Source organism: Vanessa tameamea, chromosome 21 (assembly GCF_037043105.1).
Source record: "Vanessa tameamea isolate UH-Manoa-2023 chromosome 21, ilVanTame1 primary haplotype, whole genome shotgun sequence".
NCBI lineage: Eukaryota > Metazoa > Arthropoda > Insecta > Lepidoptera > Nymphalidae > Vanessa > Vanessa tameamea.
In genome coordinates, this window is record NC_087329.1 from 6,353,338 (window position 1) to 6,377,148 (window position 23,811).

The 23,811-nt window shown below is 32.2% G+C and overlaps 1 protein-coding gene across 7 annotated transcripts in view; it reads right to left on the reverse strand.

Annotated features, from left to right (window-relative positions):
- Window positions 1–23,811, reverse strand: part of LOC113395493 (uncharacterized) — a 167,294-nt gene that overhangs the window by 25,380 nt on the left and 118,103 nt on the right. For 5 of the 7 annotated variants that reach the window (XM_064218337.1, XM_064218336.1, XM_064218339.1 and 2 more), the window contains 5 exons: window positions 6,456–6,563; window positions 6,108–6,248; window positions 3,998–4,150; window positions 2,383–2,513; window positions 1,584–1,658 (listed from right to left, as the gene is read on the reverse strand). In XM_064218337.1, the coding sequence (XP_064074407.1) occupies window positions 1,584–1,658; window positions 2,383–2,513; window positions 3,998–4,150; window positions 6,108–6,248; window positions 6,456–6,563 (608 nt within the window). The remainder of the gene's footprint in view (window positions 1–1,583; window positions 1,659–2,382; window positions 2,514–3,997; window positions 4,151–6,107; window positions 6,249–6,455; window positions 6,564–23,811) is intronic. The other 2 variants (XM_064218343.1, XM_064218338.1) reach the window with 1 other exon arrangement.

Here is a 23,811-nt window from a genome sequence, read left to right on the forward strand (position 1 = left end):
AGAAAAATTTAAAACACGTCACCTTAATTTTCGGTAGTCAAAATCATTGTCATGAAAAATTTAATCATTACTTACATTTTTGGAATACGATTTCATTTCCTCTATTAAAGCTAAACACATCTGAACTAACGAAGCGAAAGCGACTGCGAAGCAGCATAATGTAAGGCTACAGCCACATCTAATAATGGCAGTTATTTAAACCAGTCTCCGCTATTCCTTATTCTGACAAAGCGCTGTCATAACTCATGGGCTGAGTTTCGAAATGACAAATACATGAATTCTCTAATGATTCATAGAGCAAATAACTTTAGCGTATAGTTTACTTTGTTGGAAACGCGGTCACAGAGGGGCCAGTGTTTGCTAAAGTTCAGACTAGATTACTTGTTTGCTTACAATTAGGCACCTAGTTGAGAGTCCACAGAGTAGAAATTTGATATGGAGAAATAAGGGCTACCCTATTATTTCAGTTCACAAAAAAATGTACCTATATAATGATCTATACTAATATTATAAATGCGAAAGTAACTCTGTCCTGCCGTCTGTTTGTTGATCTTTCGCAACCAAAATACTACATCGAATTTGATGAAAATTGATAAGAAGTAAGCCTGAACTCTAAGGAGTCCTTCCTTAGCGTTCAAGGTTACTTCGTACCATATATACATAGAGTTTTTATGCCTAGCAATTGACGACCAGCTCCTAAAAAAAATCAATAGACTTTTTAAAAGATGGTAATTTTAATGATGATTGGGGGATAAAATCCGATAAATTTCAACCATCAACAAGCAATGGAGCAGCGTAGTGGAATTAGTTCCAACTTTGTCCTTAAAGGGGAGTTTAGGTTCGGCCATGGTATACTTACAAATTGATACGTTTTTTAAACCTGAAAAAAGATTCTCAATCGTTTGTAAGTCTACTTCAATAGAGTTAATAAAGTCAATTGAAATATTTCAAGTAACTAGTTCTAAAAATATCTCGATATTTGAAGCACTTTTGAATAGTAATTTTACTAAAACAATTGTGTACAAGAAGATAACACCGACGATAATATAAATTATGCAATGGGTAAGTTAGGCGGAAGGGGAAATGGGCGACGTGTGGTAGTGGTCACCACCGTCCATAGACATTGACGCTGTAAGAAATATTAACCATTCCTTACATCGCCAATGTGCTATCAACCTTGGTATCCATGATGTTACGGCCCTTGTGCCTATTGTAACACTGTCACGCTAATTCTTGAAACCGGAATACAACAATTCTAAGTATTTCTGCTTGGTGGTTGACCTGACCTTTGGCAAAGCTTCGAGTACGAGAGCCACGATGGCTGAATATCCACAGTGCTTGTAGAATTTAGCATTAACGAGCATTTTCATTCGTAATATTGTTCAATAACGCGCTTTTAATTTCAATTTCATTTGTTACGTTACGTTTGTTTTGATTAATTTTATAATCATGTCAATTTTAATAACATATCCAATATATTTATATTGGATATGTTATCTAAAATATTTTGTTCTCTATTTGAAAAATGATCTGTTTATAAAAATAATCATGATCTGACCAATCACGTGCAATCATTAACATACCCCCGGTTAGATCTGAATTGTAGAAGACGGGATTTGAGTCCCCGCCGCGGCAAAAATTTGGGGCCTCCATGCGCGCTACACATACAAGCAACGACTCAGTTAATAAAACACTCTTTATTAGAATATTTACACTCATTTAAATGCACTCAGTTAATAATTCGTGAAAAATTTCGATACTTAGATTTTAAATTTTAAATGTAAATTAACAAACTCAACCTGGATTAGTATTATTAATGTTATATGAATCAAAACCTCAGAATTCAATTCATATTAAACAATGTATAATGGAAAATGTATGTTATGATGTAAATATTAAATTTACGTCTATTCTCATATTTCCATATTAATTGTTTCGTATATTAGGACGTACGCGCACTGCACGTGAAACGCTCCGATTTATTAACAGTTCTATAAAAGATAAAATACGATAAAAGCTAGTGTTAGTTAATTTATCGGGAAATGATTTAGGTTTCTATTCGTTCTAATTGAATGTCAATTATTTTGTTGTATTAACGAATTTTGATTGGTTGGTGAAATTTAAAAACACTATAATACTTAATAGGAAATAATTCGTGATTTCAAGTATAACTGAAAAAAAAAACACTTTTGTGATATTTAGAAATATTTAATAGTATAGGTTTTTGTACTAAAAACCTACAAGTACACAAAAAAATTACTTACGCATCGTTCTGACATTGACTTAAGTAAATATTATAAGACGTAATATTAATTTTAAAGCAAAATAAATATTAATTAATTTGCTTAAAAAACAACAACAAAATCATGCACGTATACTCACTCAGCGTTAGTCTCAGGCGTAGGCAGGTCTCCTATCGTGGTTAAGGTCAAAGTCGACCAGTAGAGTGACCCAAGATATTTACGCGTTAAAGTGGCGTAGTCACCTGGTCGATGCGGATATGCCCAATCCCCCTAAACAACAAACAAATGTACTGATTGCATGATACTGTCGATTCTGAAATACATCAATTTTATAGCACATGTATGCTATTGACGTCCACAGAGTAATTGCTTTTATTCCCCAGAGAAGACTAGCAGCTTCTGAACACAATTTGTCCAGTTCAATTGTTTTTTTTTTTCATATCTTATTTTGTACTGGAATCTATTATTGTTAAACTTAACCGGTCTTATTTATAAATGATATGATGGCTCTCTGATCATCATTAATTTGACGTTCAAAAGAAAAAAAAACAAAACATTGTTACATTTTAAAGTAAGTTTGAATAATTTTAAGTAATATAGAGTGGTTGAAAAAAGTAAAATATTCTATAGAATTTAAGAACATGACCAAAATTAATTCTGTCATTTGCGATAAAATTGCAGGAGGGCAGAATCTTATTTCGTTTTTAAATTAATTATTATTTTTTACAGAATAATAGAATATATTTTTATATTCAAGTGCAATTTAAACTTATGGATAAAAATACATTATATAAAACTACACTAAGTATATACTTAGTGTAGTTTTATATAATGTATTTTCTTCAATTTCTATATATATAGAAATTAAAGAAAAAACACGCCGTCGAAAAGATTGGTATGTGCCATTGTACTAAGGAAACTGGCAGGCACTATTACCTCTTTGAGTCACAACTCACATGGCTCATTTGTCTTTGAGCCAAGCAATCTAGCTCTTGGGTCACAAGAAGTCTGCACCAGTTTGTTAGAGAGGTATTTTATTACATTTATTTCTTATTTAGAAATTTAAGAATTATAGACACCAATAAATTGTGTTACAAGAAACAACTTTGAACTAAAGCGATTCCAGCAAAGTAATCTACTTAAATGGATTAATTTTCTGCGTATATGTACGTATATATTTAAAACTAGTTCTAATCCGTTCGGGTACTTACGCAAACCCCTTTAATCTGTTAAATGTTCCACATAATCCGCTTGTTAATTTTTGTGTATTTTTTTACACCAGTTAAAGTCTTGGAGGTTTTTTATTAAAGGCGATGAATAAATAAAAATCAATCTTGAGGTGATTACCTCAAGATTGATTTTTATTTTATTAATAGTTTTAACGGTTACTGATCCGCGCTTCGCATCTGCTAATTAAATTATAATCAATATAAACCACTAAAGTGTCTTTTATTTTCTTTCTCTAATATAAATTCATAATTATTAACTTCACCACAAGGACTGGTTTTAACGGGACAATACCGCTAGCATTCTAGCCGTCATTCTTTACGGTTATTATTGGTAACAGTAGATATTCCTCAATTTTGATTTGTATTTAATTGGTTATGTGATAAGGAAGTAAATAAATTAATTTCAATTTTAATTATATTTGTATGTAATCTTACTATTGAATGATCATGTTAATATTTATGACCTTGACGATCATATCATATTCCGTTGAATTATAAAAGATTAATATTAATTATTCTAATTACCTGGAATCCTTCAGCTTCAGACAATAGGAAGTAGAAACATCCAAACCAATGAGCCAGGATGAGCAAGATGTGGATTAAATTAATCACTCTCCAGAAGTTTGGGTACACAGTCCTGGATTCGACTATATAGTAGCAGTTTACAGCTCTGTACACCTAAAACACATTTTAAATATAAACAAATTAAGAAGTATTTTCCACAACAATGATCGCTGTTGTATAACACTTATTGATTATATTGAGTACGTGAACACTAATTACAAATCCATGAAGTTTGATGGAACTTTAAAATTCGATTCCTTACAAACAAAGATACTGAATTAAATCCAATTAATTTTTAAAATTATTGTTATTTAAATATCTACAATAGAAATAGAATTTTGACTAGCAAATAACCTATAGAAAACTCTTATTAACCAGAAGACTCAAATTAAGAATCGTAGGAATTATAATAATTGTTTTTGGTCCGATTAACGTTTAAAAATAATTGTTATATCCAGTGTATGATATCGATCTTTTATTGGTTCTGATTTATTAAAGGCGATCATAAAGTCTTCATAATGTTTAACCAAGTCTTCTGTCACTTTCAATAGTATTAACATTAACATAACATTATATTTTGTAAATCTAAAATTTGTATTATTTGCTTTTATTCGTACTTAGATCTTCCTCCGTATCATTTAATGATCGATGTGGAAGTTTAAGCTGTGTCTATTATTTTGTCTATAATATTATCTATCTCATTTACGTATTCAGAGATCGCTATATCTATTTTAAGTTTTCATTTTAAATATTGTTCCTGTTTTGAATGCACCCTTTTTACGGCTTATAATTTTTTGTTGTTTCTTGAGTTCTTTTTTCTTTTCTTTTATTTTATTTTTCGTTTCTGTAGTTACTGTGTCCACTACAAACTACCTTTACTAACTACAACAAACTTAATTATATGTAGTAAATTATTTTATTATACATACATACATACATACACACATACATACATAAAGTAATTGTGTTTAAAGACGAATTTTTATTTCTTATAATTTTCAGCTTCCAGCGTTGATTGTTCTTATATCAACTAGCCTGATTTATCAAGAATTATTTTGCTATTCTAGCCTCATTCTGTCAAGATATTTCTGTTACTATTTATAATGTTCAGAGTCGTATTAAACGATTCAAAATATTTTCTCCTCTTTGACTCGAAAAATTACTAGACTCCTTTTCCTCAGTTACTTATCGAGAAATTAAAATTTTTTGGTTGTTAATTTCTATCGTTTTAATTTACTGTTCTGACAGAAGTTCTCGCATATTTTGAAAAAATTTAATAAACTTAAATTGTTTTGACAAAACAGCATAGCGTGTCTAAAATAAAAAAATATATTTTTTTGGTCAAATATGGTCTTCAAGTATAATTGGCTTTGTAGTTTCAAACAAAGACTGAAGCACTCTTAAAATTTAATTATTTGAGACGAATAAAAACTCTAAATTAATTAAATTTCCTTCAAAAACACTTAAATGGCACTTTCCTTGCACTGATTGACCTCAATTACATTTTATCCTATTTTCTTCCAGTTTCCTCACACTGAAGCTACTGCAAAAACTAGATTCAATCTTATTTTTTTGCTGAAATTTCGCTTCAAATTGCAATTTTTCCGGTTCACCAATATTTGCTTCAGTATTACTTCAATTTTCAATTTTCTCTAGTTCGCTATCCGGATAGTAAAATACATGAACATATTCGTGTCCTTTATCCTCAGATTAGCATTACAAATATAAGCTAGTATTATTTTATGTAGTTGTTATTTTTAATTACAATTTTATAACAAATCAACATTATTCATTTAATTGTTTGAGCTATTTCAATAATAAATTTTGCCATGGATAACTATTATATGTAATTGAGAACAAATATTCTAAATACCCACTATACACCATCAATACAAATTAAAGAGTTTTAAAGATACTGATACTACTTCGATGTGTATACTCTTAACTCTAAAAATATTGAGTTCACTGTTTTCTATAATAATGTTGTGTTTATCGAAGTTTTGTAATTCTATTGTAATCGTCGTAGTAACTTATTATAAAAAAAAATATAACATATAAATATTTTGATTACCTTAAGGAATCTTGGGAAGCGTATAATCGGATTGGTTCCAATCTTCAATTGCAGAAGGTCCAATGGAAGAAGTGCGGTGATGTCTAGCAGAAATGCTCGTGAGTATACGTAGTGCTTTGCTAATTTCTTTGAATCATATACCTAAAAAATAATATTAATAATCAAGTTTTTACTTATAATAAACGTCATTTGATTTTTATTAACAGCGACATTACGTGAACATTGATAATGTTTGTGCATATAGTATTTTGCAGAAATATCTAAAAAACAATTGGTCAATTTATCGTCTACCCAAAATTTTGGAAATTTTGATTTTTAATCTTGATTCATTTGAGTTAATTATCTTACCATTAATCCTTGTTCTAAATATCCAGTTCTTAGCTGAACGACCAGATCCAAAGCGAAAACAATATCTCCAATGCCATCGCAAGTTACCCAGAAATAGTGGCACATTATCTGTTGACAAAATCAAGTAAATTATATATAGACATTTTATTGGCAATATAATAATTATTCGAGATAAGTGGGCGTATATTCAAACGATTTTATATGAACGATCCACAAATTTAGTTAGTTATTAATTAAACAAATCAATTACACAGAAATATTCACAATGGTCATCAAAATCGATTCGTTAATAAATCATTTACAAAAACCCACATCAATCACTGAATCTAAAACAAAAGAATAAAGATAATGTTGGAAATTAGCGATTCGTCGCAAACGTGGTGCGCGGGAAATCTTGAATGTAACTGTCGTTCCAAGATGGCTGCCGCGCTACCGTCAACGCGACGCTTCACTAGAGCGCCGTTCAACTCCCATTGTCACTCTTTTCCAACCAGTATGAATAAACAAGATGGCGCATCATGCGCCGTCAAATATATTAGTAGTTTACTTTGTAAGATACACCTGACGGTAAATGGTCAATATTGCCCCTAGACATTGGCGCTGTGTTAAATAATCACCATTTATTACATCACCAATGCTCCACCAACCTTGGGAACTAAGATGTTATGTTTCTTCAGTCTATATACTGGCTTACTCACACTTCAAAATCCGAATCCAAATATAGCTGTTTGACGGCAAATAGGAGTATAGGATTAGTTTGTGGTACCTACCCAGACGAGTTTGCTCTAAATTCTACCACCATGTGTAAAATACACCAAAAATATTCTTGGTTTAAAAAAGGTTTTATTCTATTTCATATGTCTAATATGCGGCTTGAAGACGATAAAGTATAGAGGTAAACATACTAAAACCCAAAGAGAAATGAAAGTAGGGTAGGATATTGAACACTTTTCCGGTACCTAAAATAACGCAATTGAATTCATGAGCCTCGTAATAAATTCAATTATCTTATATTGCGTAGCGGTGCTACAATTGTATTTACGCTACGAGAGTAATGGCTATGGACGTAGACGGTTACATAAAATCTATTTTTACGCTACGCTTACGCTAAACTATTATTAAGTTGAAAACAATAGACGAGTAAAAAGATTAATATGAAAGAAATACTTGAATTATACAGATACTGTAACATACAATATATTTATAAATAATTAGTTGGCGTCCGCGGTTTCTCTCGCATTTTGCAGGGTTGGTTGTTTGTTAAGTGCTAGACCCAGTGTAACTATAACACGCGTACATTCACAAATCCGGACGTCAAGGAGATACATAGATCCTGAAATATGTTCGTTTGAACATATATTCGTCCTTCTGTAACGACTGTGCCGCATTTGGCATATTGTATCAGCTCTAAACTAATACGCTACAATGATTTTATTGTATTATATAATTAGGTGGACGGGCATATGTACCACTTAATGGTAATTGCTCACCACCACCCAGAGAAATTGGCGTTGTATGAAATATTTACCAATCCTTACATCAGACCTATACGCCACCGACCCTGAGAAATAATGCTATGAACTAACCTTACGCCTGTGGCACTTGCGACACTGGTTCACACACCCTTTAAGACAAAACGCAACAATGCTCAAGCAAAATCAAAATATACTTTATTCAAGAAGGATTTTACAAGTACTTTAGAATATAATTTTAAATAAAACTTTATTAAAAGCAATGCTATTTGGCGGAAGATATCTGATAATTGGGTGGTACCTATCCAGACTGCCAGCGCAAAGGCATACCACTAAGTAGTTACCAAGAACTTTGGAAAACAACTTCCTCCGTATTCTAAAAAATTTTTAACCCATACATCAAGATATGTTTAATCAAATTCGGTTTTATCAAATCACTATAAATGATTAGTTTACAAGCTCGTTTCGTTTACTTAATAGCATAATTGTAGTCGTAAAAAGCGTTGATCAATAGTGAACTAAGTAATCAAAATAAATACACTTTTATTGGGGGATATTTTAGGTGTATTTATAACATTACATTTTCTTAATTACAATATTCATTAGCTACGTTTTATTATGCCACTAACTGAGCTCACTATGAATGTATTACTTCTATAAAAATACTTCTTTTTGTTTACTAAATATGTACCGAGATGGCCCAGTGGTTAGAACGCGTGCATCTTAACCGATGATTTCGGGTTCAAACCCAGGCAGGCACCACTGAATTTTCATGTGCTTAATTTGTGTTTATAATTCATCTCGTGCTCGGCGGTGAAGGAAAACATCGTGAGGAAACCTGCATGTGTCTAATTTCAACGAAATTCTGCCACATGTGTATTCCACCAACCCGCATTGGAGCAGCGTGGTGGAATATGCTCCATACCTTCTCCTCAACGGGAGAGGAGGCCTTAGCCCAGCAGTGGGAAATTTACAGGCTGATTATGTTTATTTATGTACTATAAATAAAATTATATCGGAAAAATAAATTCACCAAGAAATATCTTCAAAAATCATAACATCTATATAAATAACATTGAATAAGAATCTCTAGAAAACGAACAAACACAATCAATACTGATTTATCACTCAGTACAATATAGATAGTCGATATCCAAGTAACTATTGATAGAGAATATGAAAGATAATTTATAGAAAGATAGAAAGTAAGTATTTAAAGTATTATTTTTGTCACTTATTTTTTGGTAACAAAAATAAATGAATTAAACTATCTATACAGTAAGAATCATAAAATTTATTGAACCTAGTACTCTACATATTATTATTATTATTATTTTTATGGCATTGCATGGCGGACGAGCATATAGGCTACCTGATGGTAAGTGATCAAAGGTGCTGTAAGAAATATTAACCATTTCTTACATCACCTATGTGCCACTAACCTTGGGAACTAAGATGTTATGTCCCTTGTGCCTGTGATTACACTGGCTCACTCACACATCTAACCGGAAGACAACAATACAGAGTACTGTTATTTGGCGGCAGAATATCTGATGAGTGGGTGGTACCTACCCAGGCGGGTTGCACAAAGCCCTACCACCAAGTAAAATATTATGTATTATATTCTACACAAATGTATAATATATAATTATTGATATAGCTATCCTACATAACATGTTGGAAAAACTAATAAATAAATAAATATATTCTTTGTCATCGGGAATACAGATAATAATAGGTATTCGCCTTAGATTAACTTTATATTTTTCTCTGAAGGGTAAATAATACATCTCGCGCTTGGAGATGAAGGACAAACATCGCAAAACATCAAATGTTAGACTAACTTCTGCTACATGTCAATCAAGTTCAAACATTATTATTAAGAAATATATATTTGTCCAACAGTGGGACACTTAGAGGCTGTGTATAAAGGAACATTACTAAAGTCTACAACTTTATATTTTTCAGAACGTATATGGGGAAAAAATAATTCAATCCATTTTGAAATATTGATATCTATTTCAAAATAAATTCTAATGTGTTATTAAAGTTGATTGAGAAGATATCTTCATTTTTTTTATTTAAAAATAGTTTGAATTGCAAAACTGGCAAATGGGCCGCCTGATTGGCACTGTAAGAAATATTAACATCCCTTATACCGTCAATGCGCCCACTTGGGAACTAAGACTTGTGCCTGTAGTTACACTGGCTATTTCAAGTTGTAACACAAAAATACTCCGTGTTACTGTTTGGCGATAGAACATGTAATATGAGGGTGATGACCAATAGAAACGAGCTTGCATAAAGCTCTACCCCCAAGTACAAAGCCCTACAACCAAGCTACGACTCATCATATCTTGTTGAGAACAAACATGAGATTATGTTGTTAAGTGACGGTACTTCCTTGGTTTTTAGAAGAAAAAAAATGTTTCATGGTAATCTCTATGCGATCTTTGTCATAGTAAAACATGTAAAAACTGGAAATGGTCCAGTAAATTTCTAGAATTTCTTAATATTGATTGATGAAAATGAAAAATTACGAAAGGTCCCATATGCAAATAATTCGGCGTATACCCTGAGCGTTGTGTAGCGCACACAATGTTGCTGTGTTATTGTTGGAAATATAAAACTGTACAAAGCCCCGTACTCAAGTAAATAATTCTCTTATGTAATAACTGTTATTTATATGCTGTAACAATAATAGACTAGTAACACATGCACGTAAGTAACATATGTAACTACATTTACATTAGCAGCCTGTAAATTTCCCACTGCTGGGCCATACTTATTGACATACTCTGTAATAAAAATGTTGGAAAAAAGTAACTATTGAGTTTCTTGTTGGTTCTTCTCGGTAGAATCTACTTTCCGAACCGGTAGTAGCTTACATTTAATTCTTGCCTGAAACATGACGATTCAAAAGTGCTTTTATGAGCCTACTTGAATAAATAATATTTTATTTTATATATTTCTTCAAATTGAGTTATGAATAATCAAAGCACATTAACTGTTTGTAAATTTTCCACTGCTGGGCTAAGGCCTCTTCTCCCTTTAAGGAGAAGGTTTCGAGCATATTCCACCACGCTGCTCCAATGCGGGTTGGTAAAATACACATGTGGCAGAATTTCGTTGAAATTAGACACATGCAGGTTTTCTCACGATGTTTTCCTTCACCGCCGAGCCCGAGATGAATTATAAACACAAATGATGCAAATGAAAATTTAGTGGTGCCAGCCTGGGTTTAAACCCGAAATCATCGGTTAAGATGCACGTGTTCTAACCACTGCACATCTCGGCTCTATCTGTAGCTATAATGTAAGAAAATCCCTATTAAATGAATCGAAGCGAATATTTGCTTTGCTAATGAAGCTATAGATGACTGCGCCCTGGTGTTGGACAGAACTAATTACAAAAACGTCTTCCAACGAAGTCATCACACTCGATTGCCATCTAATAATAGGGAGTGAGACATTCTTTACTCCCGAAGGGACAATAACGAGCTTCTCGAGGTCTCATTTTACTTAACCATCTTTGAAAGTTTCAGCTGAACACAGACATGACTTAGGGCCGTCTTTTTTGATTAAATCTTGCTAATCTTTACAGATGTGCTGTCTGTATTGTGTTATTCACAGCATACCGCAGCAACACAATCAAATTAACGGTCAATTAATTTGATTATTTAAAAATAGAACTTAAAAAGAATATAAAAACACAACTTCGAAAGAATAGTAATTATTTCGAGGCATTGACTGTTGACGACCTTAGTGTTTAGAACGCGTCAATTTTAACTGAGGATAGCGGGTTTAAACTTTGAGAAGCACCACTGAATCTCATGTGCTTGAAAAATTACCATATATATGTTCACTAACCCTTATTGGAGTAGCGTGGTAGAATATACTGCAAGCCTTCTTCTTAAATCTTGTGGGTCCTTAGCCCAGCGAAGGGATATCTACAGGTTGTTAATTCCTATTTTTCGGACGATATGATTTTTATTTTTTTCCCGTTAAATTGACCTTAACAACATGCGACAGGATTATTGCATTTTTTTAATGACAAAATCGGTAATTTTTCATATGAACCTATAATTAATAATTAAATATTGAGTCAATAAATTACCTAATTTATGCTGATAGGTTATCATAAAGGATTGTACAAATATTTTTGGTACGATTTATTCTGTCTGATGTCTGCGGTATTCTTAAAGGTTTGATGGGATTGAAGTGCAGTCTTAGGTTGTATAAATAACAGATGTATTTTCAAGATCGAAAACTCTTCTGTATATAAAGTTCGAAGAAAGCGACGGTGTCAATGACATCGTGATCGTTCAGTTCTTTTATATATATTTACTTATATATCTGTGGAGATATTCTGTAAGAAGAAAGCCAAAGTTCACGATCGTGAAATATCAGAAATGTCGCATATTATTATTGACAATAATGATTATAACATTTAAAAAGCGAAAACAGAAAAAGGCTTACTGGATGATGGATGGCAAGGGATCAACGCTGACTATAAAAAAAGTATTCCTTTACGCCGTTAAAGCGGTACCACACAAGGGTACTGAGATATTATGGTTGTTTTTAATCTGCTTAGGGCTGATTGATCAATCTTCAAATAACTAACTAGCGAACTAACTTATATGACTTTTAAAAGAACTATTAAAAGATTAAAAGAACAAATACAATTGTCGCATCTTTTAATATCCATTTATCAAGCTGATAGTTATCAGTGAATTTAATTGCCAACTTCACTGTAATCTTGTATGAGCGAGAAATATGCATATGGTATAATGTGTGTTAGAAGAGGACAGCAAATGCTTTGGCAATCATTTATTTGACGTTTAAACGACCTATAACATTATATTTCCCGTGATTCATCTATTCAGTAGTTTCTTTTCTCGTCAACTCTTCTTTGTCGAGTTTGTGTAGCTTGGTGTTTGGTCTTTTGTCAGTGAATCGGTATCATTTCGATACTAATAAGATGCAAATAAAATAGCACGCTTCTAAGTTAAACACCGCTGAAGTGACAACGGTAGTTTCGTTAGTCTAGTCAAAAGACAATAACAATAACATTGATGCGGTTACTAATGAGGATAAAGATTGGGCTTGGAAAATTATCGCGTGTTCTGTTAACTCGTGTCGATTACTGAATAATAAACACAAGGCATTCAAGTACGAAGGTATCAACAAATGTATCCAAAATAAGTTTTCTGTTCAACGGCAGGAGATTATATGGTCGTCAATAGTATAATGTCAATGTGGAAGAATAAGAAAATCTCGAACCAAACATCAATGTATCTATTTATATCTAATATATGCTTGGTGTTGGAAGACGGCAACATAGATTGTTTTGTTTCCACCTACATAAGTGGCATTCTCCCCAAGCTAGCCCACTGCTAGGGCTGGTAAACTTTTAAATAGCTTCCTACTTTGTGGTCGAGATGTAGACATACTTTGTGATCCTTTTTATACTATGTTCAAACAATTCTATATATTCCAGAATTTTAAAGATGTTTTGTAGTTCCTAAATAGATTTAAGCTTATTTTGTTTATAAATTTTATTTTGACTTAATTTTATTTCATTCGTCCTTAGTAGTATGTTTTAGTCAAATTAGTAAGAATATTTAAAAAAATGTTAAGTAATTAGTGTAGATATAAGCGACTTGGGGTAATAACTGTAATGCTTATATGTTTCATAGTCAAAAATCTTTATTCAATATAGAAGTGTTTACACTTGCTTATTGATAGTCAAAAATCTACCACCGGTTCGGAATTTAACACTTCGGACCTGAGAAGAACCGGCGAAAGAAACTCAGCGGGATATTTTTTTTTTTCCATTTTGCATGTACAATAATAATTATATTTGAGTTATTTGAAACAGCCTGCAGGCGATCATTTCATTCCCAAGGTGTGCAGTCAACTAAAAAGTCATTAGTGTTGTAATATCCTTTAGCAAACAAACACTCTTTAACGATTCTTTTGAATTTTATAATTGAATAATTTTGAACGTTTTCTGGCATCCTGTTGTAAAAACGTATACATTGCCCCAAAAAAGAGTTACTAACCCTGTGTAATCGGGTACTTGTAGTAACATGTTTATTCTTGTTCCTAGTGTTAATAGAATGTACGTCACAATTTCTGGGAAAATCGTTTATGTTTTTGCGTAAAAATAAATTCAAATAAAGATTATTATTATTATTATTATCAGACGTTTATCTGGTCAAAAGACGCTGATAGATATATTACTCAGTTAGCGGCATTATTGACCAAATAGAGCCTATCTGACGATTAAATACGCAATAATTTGTAATTGGTTGTAATTGGTCCTGATTCAAAAATCGGAACTTTTATTAATTACTCTTCAAACCGAAACAAAACCGTTGAATAACTGAAAAATATGCTAACCCATACATTTTCTACAATTTTTTACTGATGCCGTTTCTCTACTATCTTGACAAAAATCCCAAAATACAGTTTCAAATTGAAAACTCTCTCCCGTAACACTATTGAGTTAAAATCATTTCTACTTATGATTGTTTGATAAGAATCAATAATGTTCCTCTATAATATATAGAACATAACTTTAATAAGGATGATGTAACTTATATCAGGTAGTGTTTATGAACCATGAACTGTTCGTAATCTGGGAAGCAATCTCTCTTGTGGTATTGTAATATCCTGAGGTTCGATGGGAAGGCATTGTTCGCTCAATTCGTTATCTCGCTTAAAGTCTTACAAAGAATTACTCTACTGTATCGGTTAATATATTATATGTTGATAATAATAATTTATTTACTTAAATAAATGTTACATAAGATTGCATATAACTAAATACACTATAATTATCAAAAATATATATAAGCATGGGAGACGTGACCTAATAACCTTTTCTTATCTGTGGAATCTTTCAGAAAATTACTCGCGCCCCAGGGAGCAATCAGGCTATGTGACAATCGTACTCACTACAACCATGGCCGTCTTTGGAATGAATCGGAAAGGCTACGGGATATTGTTGACATAACGCATCCACCCTTCCTGAGCTGTGCTACACTCATGGTTCAGTGAGCATCAGGGATCAAACGTGATCTCCCCCCGCACTCCTCGCTAGTGCTTACGGTAGCATCAAGCTATTCTGGCTGTTGTCCACTTCGGGGCAGCCTGAACCAAGGTGTCCTAGTCCGCGCCACAGATATATATATATATTAAAAAACTTGATATTATATTTCTATAGTAGTTAGGTAAAGTTAGGTAGAGTCCTAGCCTAATATATTAATTTTAAGGTGAGTTTGTCTATGTGTTACGTTTCCAGGCTTGTCACTTCGAAAATTGGGTCACAATATAACCAATGCTTCTAGACGAACACTTGAATGTAAGCTTAAAAATTTACAGAAGTACGTTTTCTTCTTTGCAACTCTAATAAACCCCATTAAAGCGATATTTAACCAGTAAGTTAAATAATAAATCGCGTTAGTAGTAACAAACGCCATCTATTAACACGTAAACGAAACTTTTAAAATTTAATAATATATTTTACAGAGCCGCACTAAAATAAAGATATTCTGGGGACTCCTAACTCATGTCGGTGAAATCTGATATTGAAATAAATTTTTTTTTTGAAAATTCTCTCTTTAATAGACTGTTAAATAAAAGCTAAGTTCCCTATTGTTGTTTTAGTTCGAAAGGTTAAATCTGGAAAAGCATTGAACACAACCCCTCAAAAACTTTGCGATACCTACAATGCTTAATTAAGATATATCTGCGATAGTATCTCTCGATTTAGATAAATCTATATATTTTTTTCTAAAAATACATTAAATATTTAAAATTTATTAGAATAGCCTTTTACTCATAAATACGCTTGAAGACGATGGATGTGTGTGTAATTCTTTTGAGTTATTTAACACTAATGTGATTGATGTGTGCGTGTAATTCTTTTTAGTGTCTTTACACGAATGTGGCTTATACTGAATATAATATAACATTATTTCAGATATAACTGGCGGATGGAGCGCACGGAACATTAAAGTGAAGCAAGAAAAGCAAATATACAATCAATAGTGAATTTAAATTCACGGTAGTACAAAACGACACGTTTTTGTTAATACGTCAAAAGTGCTGGCACTTTAATTATAAATTTTTGTCGTATTGATAAATATTTTAATTACAACAAACACTGCACGGAATTTACAATCGTTATTATATTCTGATAATAATTATTGAACTTGAAGTTCTAAAGTTTATGATTGTATTTATTTACAGTATAAAATGATCTTTGAATAAAATTAAGAGCTAAAATTAGCTCCGTAGCATCTAAGATTATACACAACTTTTAAATATCGCATATAGACGAAGTTCACAGTCACAAACTAAATAATTTATAGAATACTAACTATAATAAATATCTGTGTTCATAATACGTACTTTCTTCCTCTTTTAGAATCGATGGTAATTTAGGTCACTACTTTTAAATACTTTATTTAATTCTATAGCACAACTTTCCAACTGATAAGTTTTGTCTGCTTTTGTTAGATATATGAGTCGAGTCAGTAGAGTATCCTTGGAGGTAAGGCTGTGTGCAAGCAAGATATTCTGCCGCCAAACAACAATACTTTGTATTGTTGTTTGAATACTTTGTATTGTTGTGTTCCGCTTTGAAGGGTGAGTGTGTGTGACTACGGGCACAGGGGACATAATATCTTTGCTTCCAAGGTTGGTGGTATATTGGTGTGTTGTAACGAGTGGTTATTATTTCTTACAGCGCCAATGTATATGGGTTGTGTTGTCATTTAGCATCAGGAGGCCAATTTGTCTGTCCATTTAACTATTACATAAAAAACTATTACTGTGCCGATACATACAATCAAATCGTTTCTTAAAACATAATAAATAAGGCCCATTATTCAACACAAGATTATATAACTGATAAAAAAAGTGTTGTTAATTCTTGTTGACTTTCAATCATTTCATCAAATACTATATGTTATAAATAATTATATTTAATTGAAATAAATTTCGAAACGTAGAGCAAGTATGTAACGTAAGAGCCGAGATGGCCCAGTGGTTAGAACGCGTACATCTTAACCGATGATTGCGGGTTCAAACCCAGGTAAGCACCACTGAATTTTCACGTGCTTAATTTGTGTTTATAATTCATCTCGTGCTCGGCGGTGTAGGAAAAGATCGTGACCTGCACGCGTCTAATTTCAACGAAATTGTGCCATATGTGTATTTACTAACTCGCATTGGAACAGCTTGGTGGAATATGCTCCAAACCTTCTCCTCAAAAGGGAGCAGTGGGAAATTTACAGGCTGTTAATATTACGTAACTATCGTGACTTGTTAACTTAATTTTTATAATTAAAATAATATATAACCAATAAAAGTCCAAGATGATAATTTTAATGTCATCTTACAAGAATGATTCATGTTCAGAGTTTTAAGTATGCGTCAGGCGTCTCGCTTTACCGTTAATTCAAATAGGAAGTTCCGTGAAATGAGAATCTAAGAATTGTTCAAAAGTTAGATAGATCGGTTTTAATTAAAATGTGGCTCGATTAATTTTATGAATCCATATATAATATTTCATTATGTTTAATATAAATCTATAAGCGTGTTTATATAGAGTGCTTTTTATCCACTAGTCATGGTCTGAACCAGAGAGAGTCAGTCAAACTAACTGTAACTTGATTATTGTAACGTTGATGATGAAGATGTCTTCCTGACTGATTTCGGCCACGGCGGCTAATTTATGAGGAGACTAGCCAACTACGTAGGATATACTATAGTGTAAATGTGTGTGCACAAGCACACGTTCACTCTGTATTCCTTCATTTTTAAAATGGGAGGCAAATACAACTAGACCCAAAAGAGTTTACTGAAAATTTGTGCAGTGCAGTGGTTGCAATGTATGCGCACGAAAAATGTTAAATCGACAATATCGAAGACGCATTGTTAGACTCGTGAAGAACAAATGGTACTGAGGAGATTCTGGATTACAATATCAAAATGGTGATTCACAATAGAGATGTGCGGGTTACGGTCAAACACGGATTGGCGATTTAAGTAACGGTAATATTTCTTACAGTGTCAATGTTTTGTGGCAATGATTTACCATCAGGTGGCTTTACTGTCCATTTGCGAATGTATTTAAAAAAAAAAAAGTTACAAAGTTTCATTGTAATCACGTCAAAAAACCAGAGTAGAGGATATCATATTAATACATTCAACGATTACGATTATACTTATAGTTGTTTTAAAGTTGTTTAGTTAAACACTAATCTCTCCCATTGATTTCGCATTCGCGAGAAGAAGACACAACATTGTTTAACAACTTGCCCTCTTAACATAGTTTATAGCTAAAGTCGCCAATAAATCGTCTATGGTCATAAGAAAGAGGTCAAGAAAAACTTTCGTACTCCATAACTTCTATAATTGTTTCTGAATCTACTGTGCACTGTCCATTTTCCCCCAACTGTCATTATTAATTCTTAAAACAAGTACTTTAATTTATAACAAGTGAGCCGAGATGGCCCAGTGGTTAGAACGCGTGTATCTTAACCGATGATTGCGGGTACAAACCAAGGTAACCACTGAATTTTCATGTACCTAATTTGTGTTTATTATTCATCTCGTGCTCGGCGGTGAAGGAAAACCACCGTGAGGAAACCTGCATTTATCTAATTTCAACGAAATTCTGCCACATGTTTATCCACCAACCCGCATTGGAGCACCGTGGTGGAATATGCTCCAAACCTTCTCCTTAAAGGGAGAAGAGGCCTTAGCCCAGCAGTGGAAAATTTACAAACTGTTAATGTGCTTTAATTATTCATAACTCAATTTGAAAAAATATATAAAATATAATATTATTTATAAAAGTAGGCTCATAAAAGCACTTTTGAATCGTCATGTTACAGGTAAGAATTAAATGTAAGCTACTACCTGTTCGGAAAGTAGATTCTACCGAGAAGAACCAACAAGAAATTCAATAGTTAGTTTTGTCCAACATTTTTATTACAGAGTATGTCAATAAAGTACACTTAAATTTATATATATCCTGTCTAGAATCAACAAATACTGCTTCCACCATATTTTATCTTTAATATAATCTTGTATTGAGTAATATGCCTTGTTTATCAATGTTTTGATACACCTAATACTACTTGTTTGAAATAATACTATTTAAGACTGTAAGTTCTTTATAAAATCAATTAAATAGTTTCGGTTTCGATGGTGATTTTGACCTTAAATTGTTTGAGATTCATGTTAGTTGTCCAATGATATCGATATTTATTTTTTATTTCTAAGGAGAAAAAGTGTATGTATATGCAACCGAGCGCTTCCTTTGTTCTTAACGATTACGTCGTTGAACATTTACCAATAGTTTCCCTATTTCTGTCAGCAGCACAACCACCATTGCTTGCAGCTGTCGTGTACACAATGGCTACTTATTCTTACTAATAAATTAGTCTTTATATACAAACAGAAAATGTAATTTATTTCTTCGCGTAGTTGCTTTGTGTGGTAATCATCCAATTTTCTACCGCCTAATATCGATCATTACTTTTAATACTGAGGTGTTCTGTAAAGGTAAAATTTACACAACAGTACCTGTGATTCTATATTTGATAGCGCATCTAACCTATAAGGAGTGACTTATATTGTAGGGTCATTTGGTGACACGTTATCCTTACAATGAATAAAAATAACAGGCAGTCGAAATATAATACTGGATCACGAATCATTTGTACTGTAATATAATAATAGTATTTATTTTTATTAATAGAATAATTGTAAATAAATATATTTTAATTATACTTATCATATTTATTAATAAGACGATTTGTTGCTTGTAAGAATCATCTAGTTAAAAATAATAGTTTAATAGATAAAATTTTATAAATAAAATATTTATAAATAAAGTTTTGTCATAAAAATATTAATATAATAAACAAAACGTATCGTTTAAAAATTATAAAGAATATATTGATTAAATTGTTAATTTAATCAATATATTATTCGATTCGAATTCATTAATAAATTTATGTCAGGATACATTAATATGAAACACTTATAAATAAAAATGAACTGCGTTTATATTAATAAAAATTAATAATCAGTAATATATCATACACCAGAATGTATTTCCATTATATATATTCATTGCAAACAACCACAGTTCGCATTTTATGCTGTAAATTGAAACTAAATCATAAATATCGGTACTTAGCGTTATTTTTCTTAGTTGGCACAAAACGAAAAAGTTGTATAAGAGATAATATAATAACACTGTTTTATTTTTTATTAATATAATAAATTTGCGTTGATTTGAAAACCTGATAGTATACACAACGTTTTGATGTTTATGAAATTTTATTCGACGACCTTTGACCATAATTATTATTTGTTAAAACATTACATGTATTTGTAAATAAGTATTAAAATATAATACGTTTAAGAATGATGAACGTAAGGTAATTCTGAGTTATTTTATTTTTGTATTTAAAGTTCACACATGAAAGAATAGATACGTATGTATATATTTTTACAAATATAAGTATTTTTAGGACGAATTTAGAAAAATAATATTAGTTTTGTTAGGAATATATCAAAATAGGAAAAAAATATATATAAAGTTGTCCGTGTTTAGATATCATTGTTTTTGACTAGTTTTAGTATCTATTATGATTGACCAGATGGCTATGTAAGAGTTGGGTATATGCCGAATATCTCTGTTTTAATTACGTATATTAATCACATAGTTCTCGTTCCAATTCCGCCTAGGATTTTAGGGCTTGGTCGTCAGGTGTTATATCTAAAAAAGCCTATTCCCTTCTTTGGGGTTCAAGCTTGCTTTATACAAAATGTTAACTAATTAGATTCAGTGGTTTGACCTTGAAAGCTTAAAAGACAGTCAGACAGAGTTACTTTCGCATTTATAATATTTGTATAGATAAATAATTAAATAATACAAATAACTTAAAAGTAGAAATAATACAGTCTTATATAAAATATGTCTTTGAATGAATTATATTAAAATACGGCTTTAAAATCAAGTGGTTTTCTAAAGCAATAATAATAAATGGAGGATTAATATTCTCTATATTTTTATATAATTAAAGTGTTATAAAAGTTGTTTCAAAAGATTTTAATTTTAAAGAGTTTTACAATCAAGTCTTGCTTATTGAAAGAAAGGGCAGCAAAAACTTTAAGTCACGCAAAAACCCCCATTCTTTATCTCCTTTGTGAGCTCAATAGGGTCGAATATCTGCGCGCCAGTAGAAGACTTTATTTACTCGGCTTTAGCATCGACGTAAATACTTTTCTGACTTTATCCAAATAATAAAATCGATTGAATCTAAAACTACTGGTTGCGATGATTTGTCTAAACTGCAATTATCATTTGTATTTTTTCGCGCATGTTTTTAATTTAGCTTTTATCCCTTCTCTTTATTTATATATTTTTACTATAAACAGTATATGGGTATATATGTTTATGGTTGTTTTATAGTTTTATATATAGGTATATACATATATTGTTATGTATTGTTAATTATTAATTACCGCCGTCATGGTTTTCTGTTTGACCTAAAGGTTGACTGGCAGAGAATGCCTTCAGGCATTAAATCCGCCTTTTGTCCCATTTACTTTGGTGGTCAATAAATTATTTAAATAAATAACTCAACTCAGATCGATCGATCCGGTATTTGGTCAAGATATAGTATTCGAGGTCTTGGTCGAAGTTTTAGCTGATATTCGTTATAGCAACGATAAAACAAAACCTCTACCTGGAAATACCGTATTTCCCGCCTCTTAGTAAAGATAAACAATCAGTGAAAAGTTCTTAACTTAAATCAATAATGTGTAAGTCGTTAAATCAACATTAATCTTACTCGGTTCAACTTTTAATTGGCTGCAAACGTCAAAGAGAAATAAAGGAAAGCCCTTCATTTGTTAATTCAATTCTGTACATTTTTTATGAAAAATAAACTGAAAAAATATACGGGATAATAATGACCAAGTACGGGGTTCTTTGAAAGTGTTGATGGAACTCCAGAAAAAAATTACATCCATTAGAGAGAGACGGACAAACCAATAAATACAACCTACTACCAAGTGGATTTTTCTTTGTGCATTTCAGGAAACGTTACACCCATTTTTTACACCACCCCAAGATTTCTACCGCTATACAGTGTACGCAGTATTGTAGTGTTCCGGATCAGATGATTATTGCTTAAAGTTATCGATACGTTACAGGTGATGAAGATATTTGTCGTAATGTTTGTAGTAAAAGTGCTCCCGAATAATCGTGGAGAACAAAGAGTTGACCATTATACCATATTTTGACCATTCGTAAATTATAAAAAATAATAATGTTAGACATAGCCCCAAGAATTGCCACACTTAAGTGGCAGTGGGCGGGGCACATTGCTCGAAGAACCGACGGCCGATGGGGCCGACGAGTTCTCGAGTTGCGACCATGGACCGAAAGACGCAGCGTGGGTAGGCCTTCCCAAAGGTGGTCCGACGAACTGGTGAAGATCGCGGGAAGCCGCTGGTTGCGGGCTGCACAAGACCGGTCATTGTGGCGATCTTTGGGGGAGGCCTATGTCCAGCAGTGGACGTCCTTCGGCTGAGAGATGAATAATGTTAGAGTACACTTTTCTCTTTTCCTCTTAACATAATGAACCCCCCCCCCCTTTTATTAAACGTGGCCTCACAATATTTCGTATTCCTCTTTTGTGCTTCAAAATACTGGTGTCTCAACGTGAAAGATCGATATGATTCACCCGCTATACGTTAAGTATTAAGGCTTAAGGGTCAACTCGGAATTTAAACTTACTACAAACGTTTGTTTTGGATATAAAGACCAGTCGCCTTCAATGACATAGTTGGTTCGATCTTAATCCCTTGGACTATTCACATAACCATTTCCAATACAAGCATAGATCTCATTTAGAATATATGTATATATATAATGCCTTGATAGATTAAATTAATAGCCATCTCTGAAATATAAACAAAAGACCAGATAAATGCAATTAGAAAGGAATTTACAATAATTTGGTACCATTTAGTTAAATTGATTCCCCGACATCCTGATGCGAAGGTTGAAGGTGGATGAAAAGTGAAAACTTCAATGTCTATAAGAAATATTTTCCATTACACATTACTTTGACAAAAGCGTGTTTCTAAGCCAACGAAAGATATATATTTTTATCATAAAAGATTAACATATAAAAAACTATTTTAAACATCACAATATTAAAGGCCGTTTATCTGCGAGTATATAAAACATATGAGCCGAGATGGCTCAGTCGTTGGAACGTATACATCTTAAACGATGATTGCGGATTAAAACCCAGGGAAGCACCACTGAATTTTCACGTGCTTAATTTTTATTTATAATGAATTATAAACACAAATTATAATGAATTATCAACAAGATTAATCTCGTGCTCGGCGGTGAAGGAAAACATCGTGAGGAAACCTGCCTGTGTCTAATTTCAACGAAATTCTGCCACATGTGAATCCACGAATCCGCAATTGAGCAGCGCGGTGAAATATGCTCCTAACCTTCTCCTCAAAAGGGAGAGGGTTAGGAGCGAGGAGAGGAGGATATATAACCGAAATATGTAATAAAAAAACTCTATTAGATATATTCCAGTGATTACAAACAGTATATACACACTACATAGTATGCTGGTCAGCGCGTTTTATAGAACGTAATTTCATTCGTACCCTCCACGGTCCTCCACTACTGATTGGGTAAACACGTCTTACAATTAACTAGAGATTTGAAATTTTTCATTATGCTTATAACATTATTTTTCCTTACCGAACACCAGAGAATTAAAATTAAATTAAGAGACATTAAACTTTTAACGT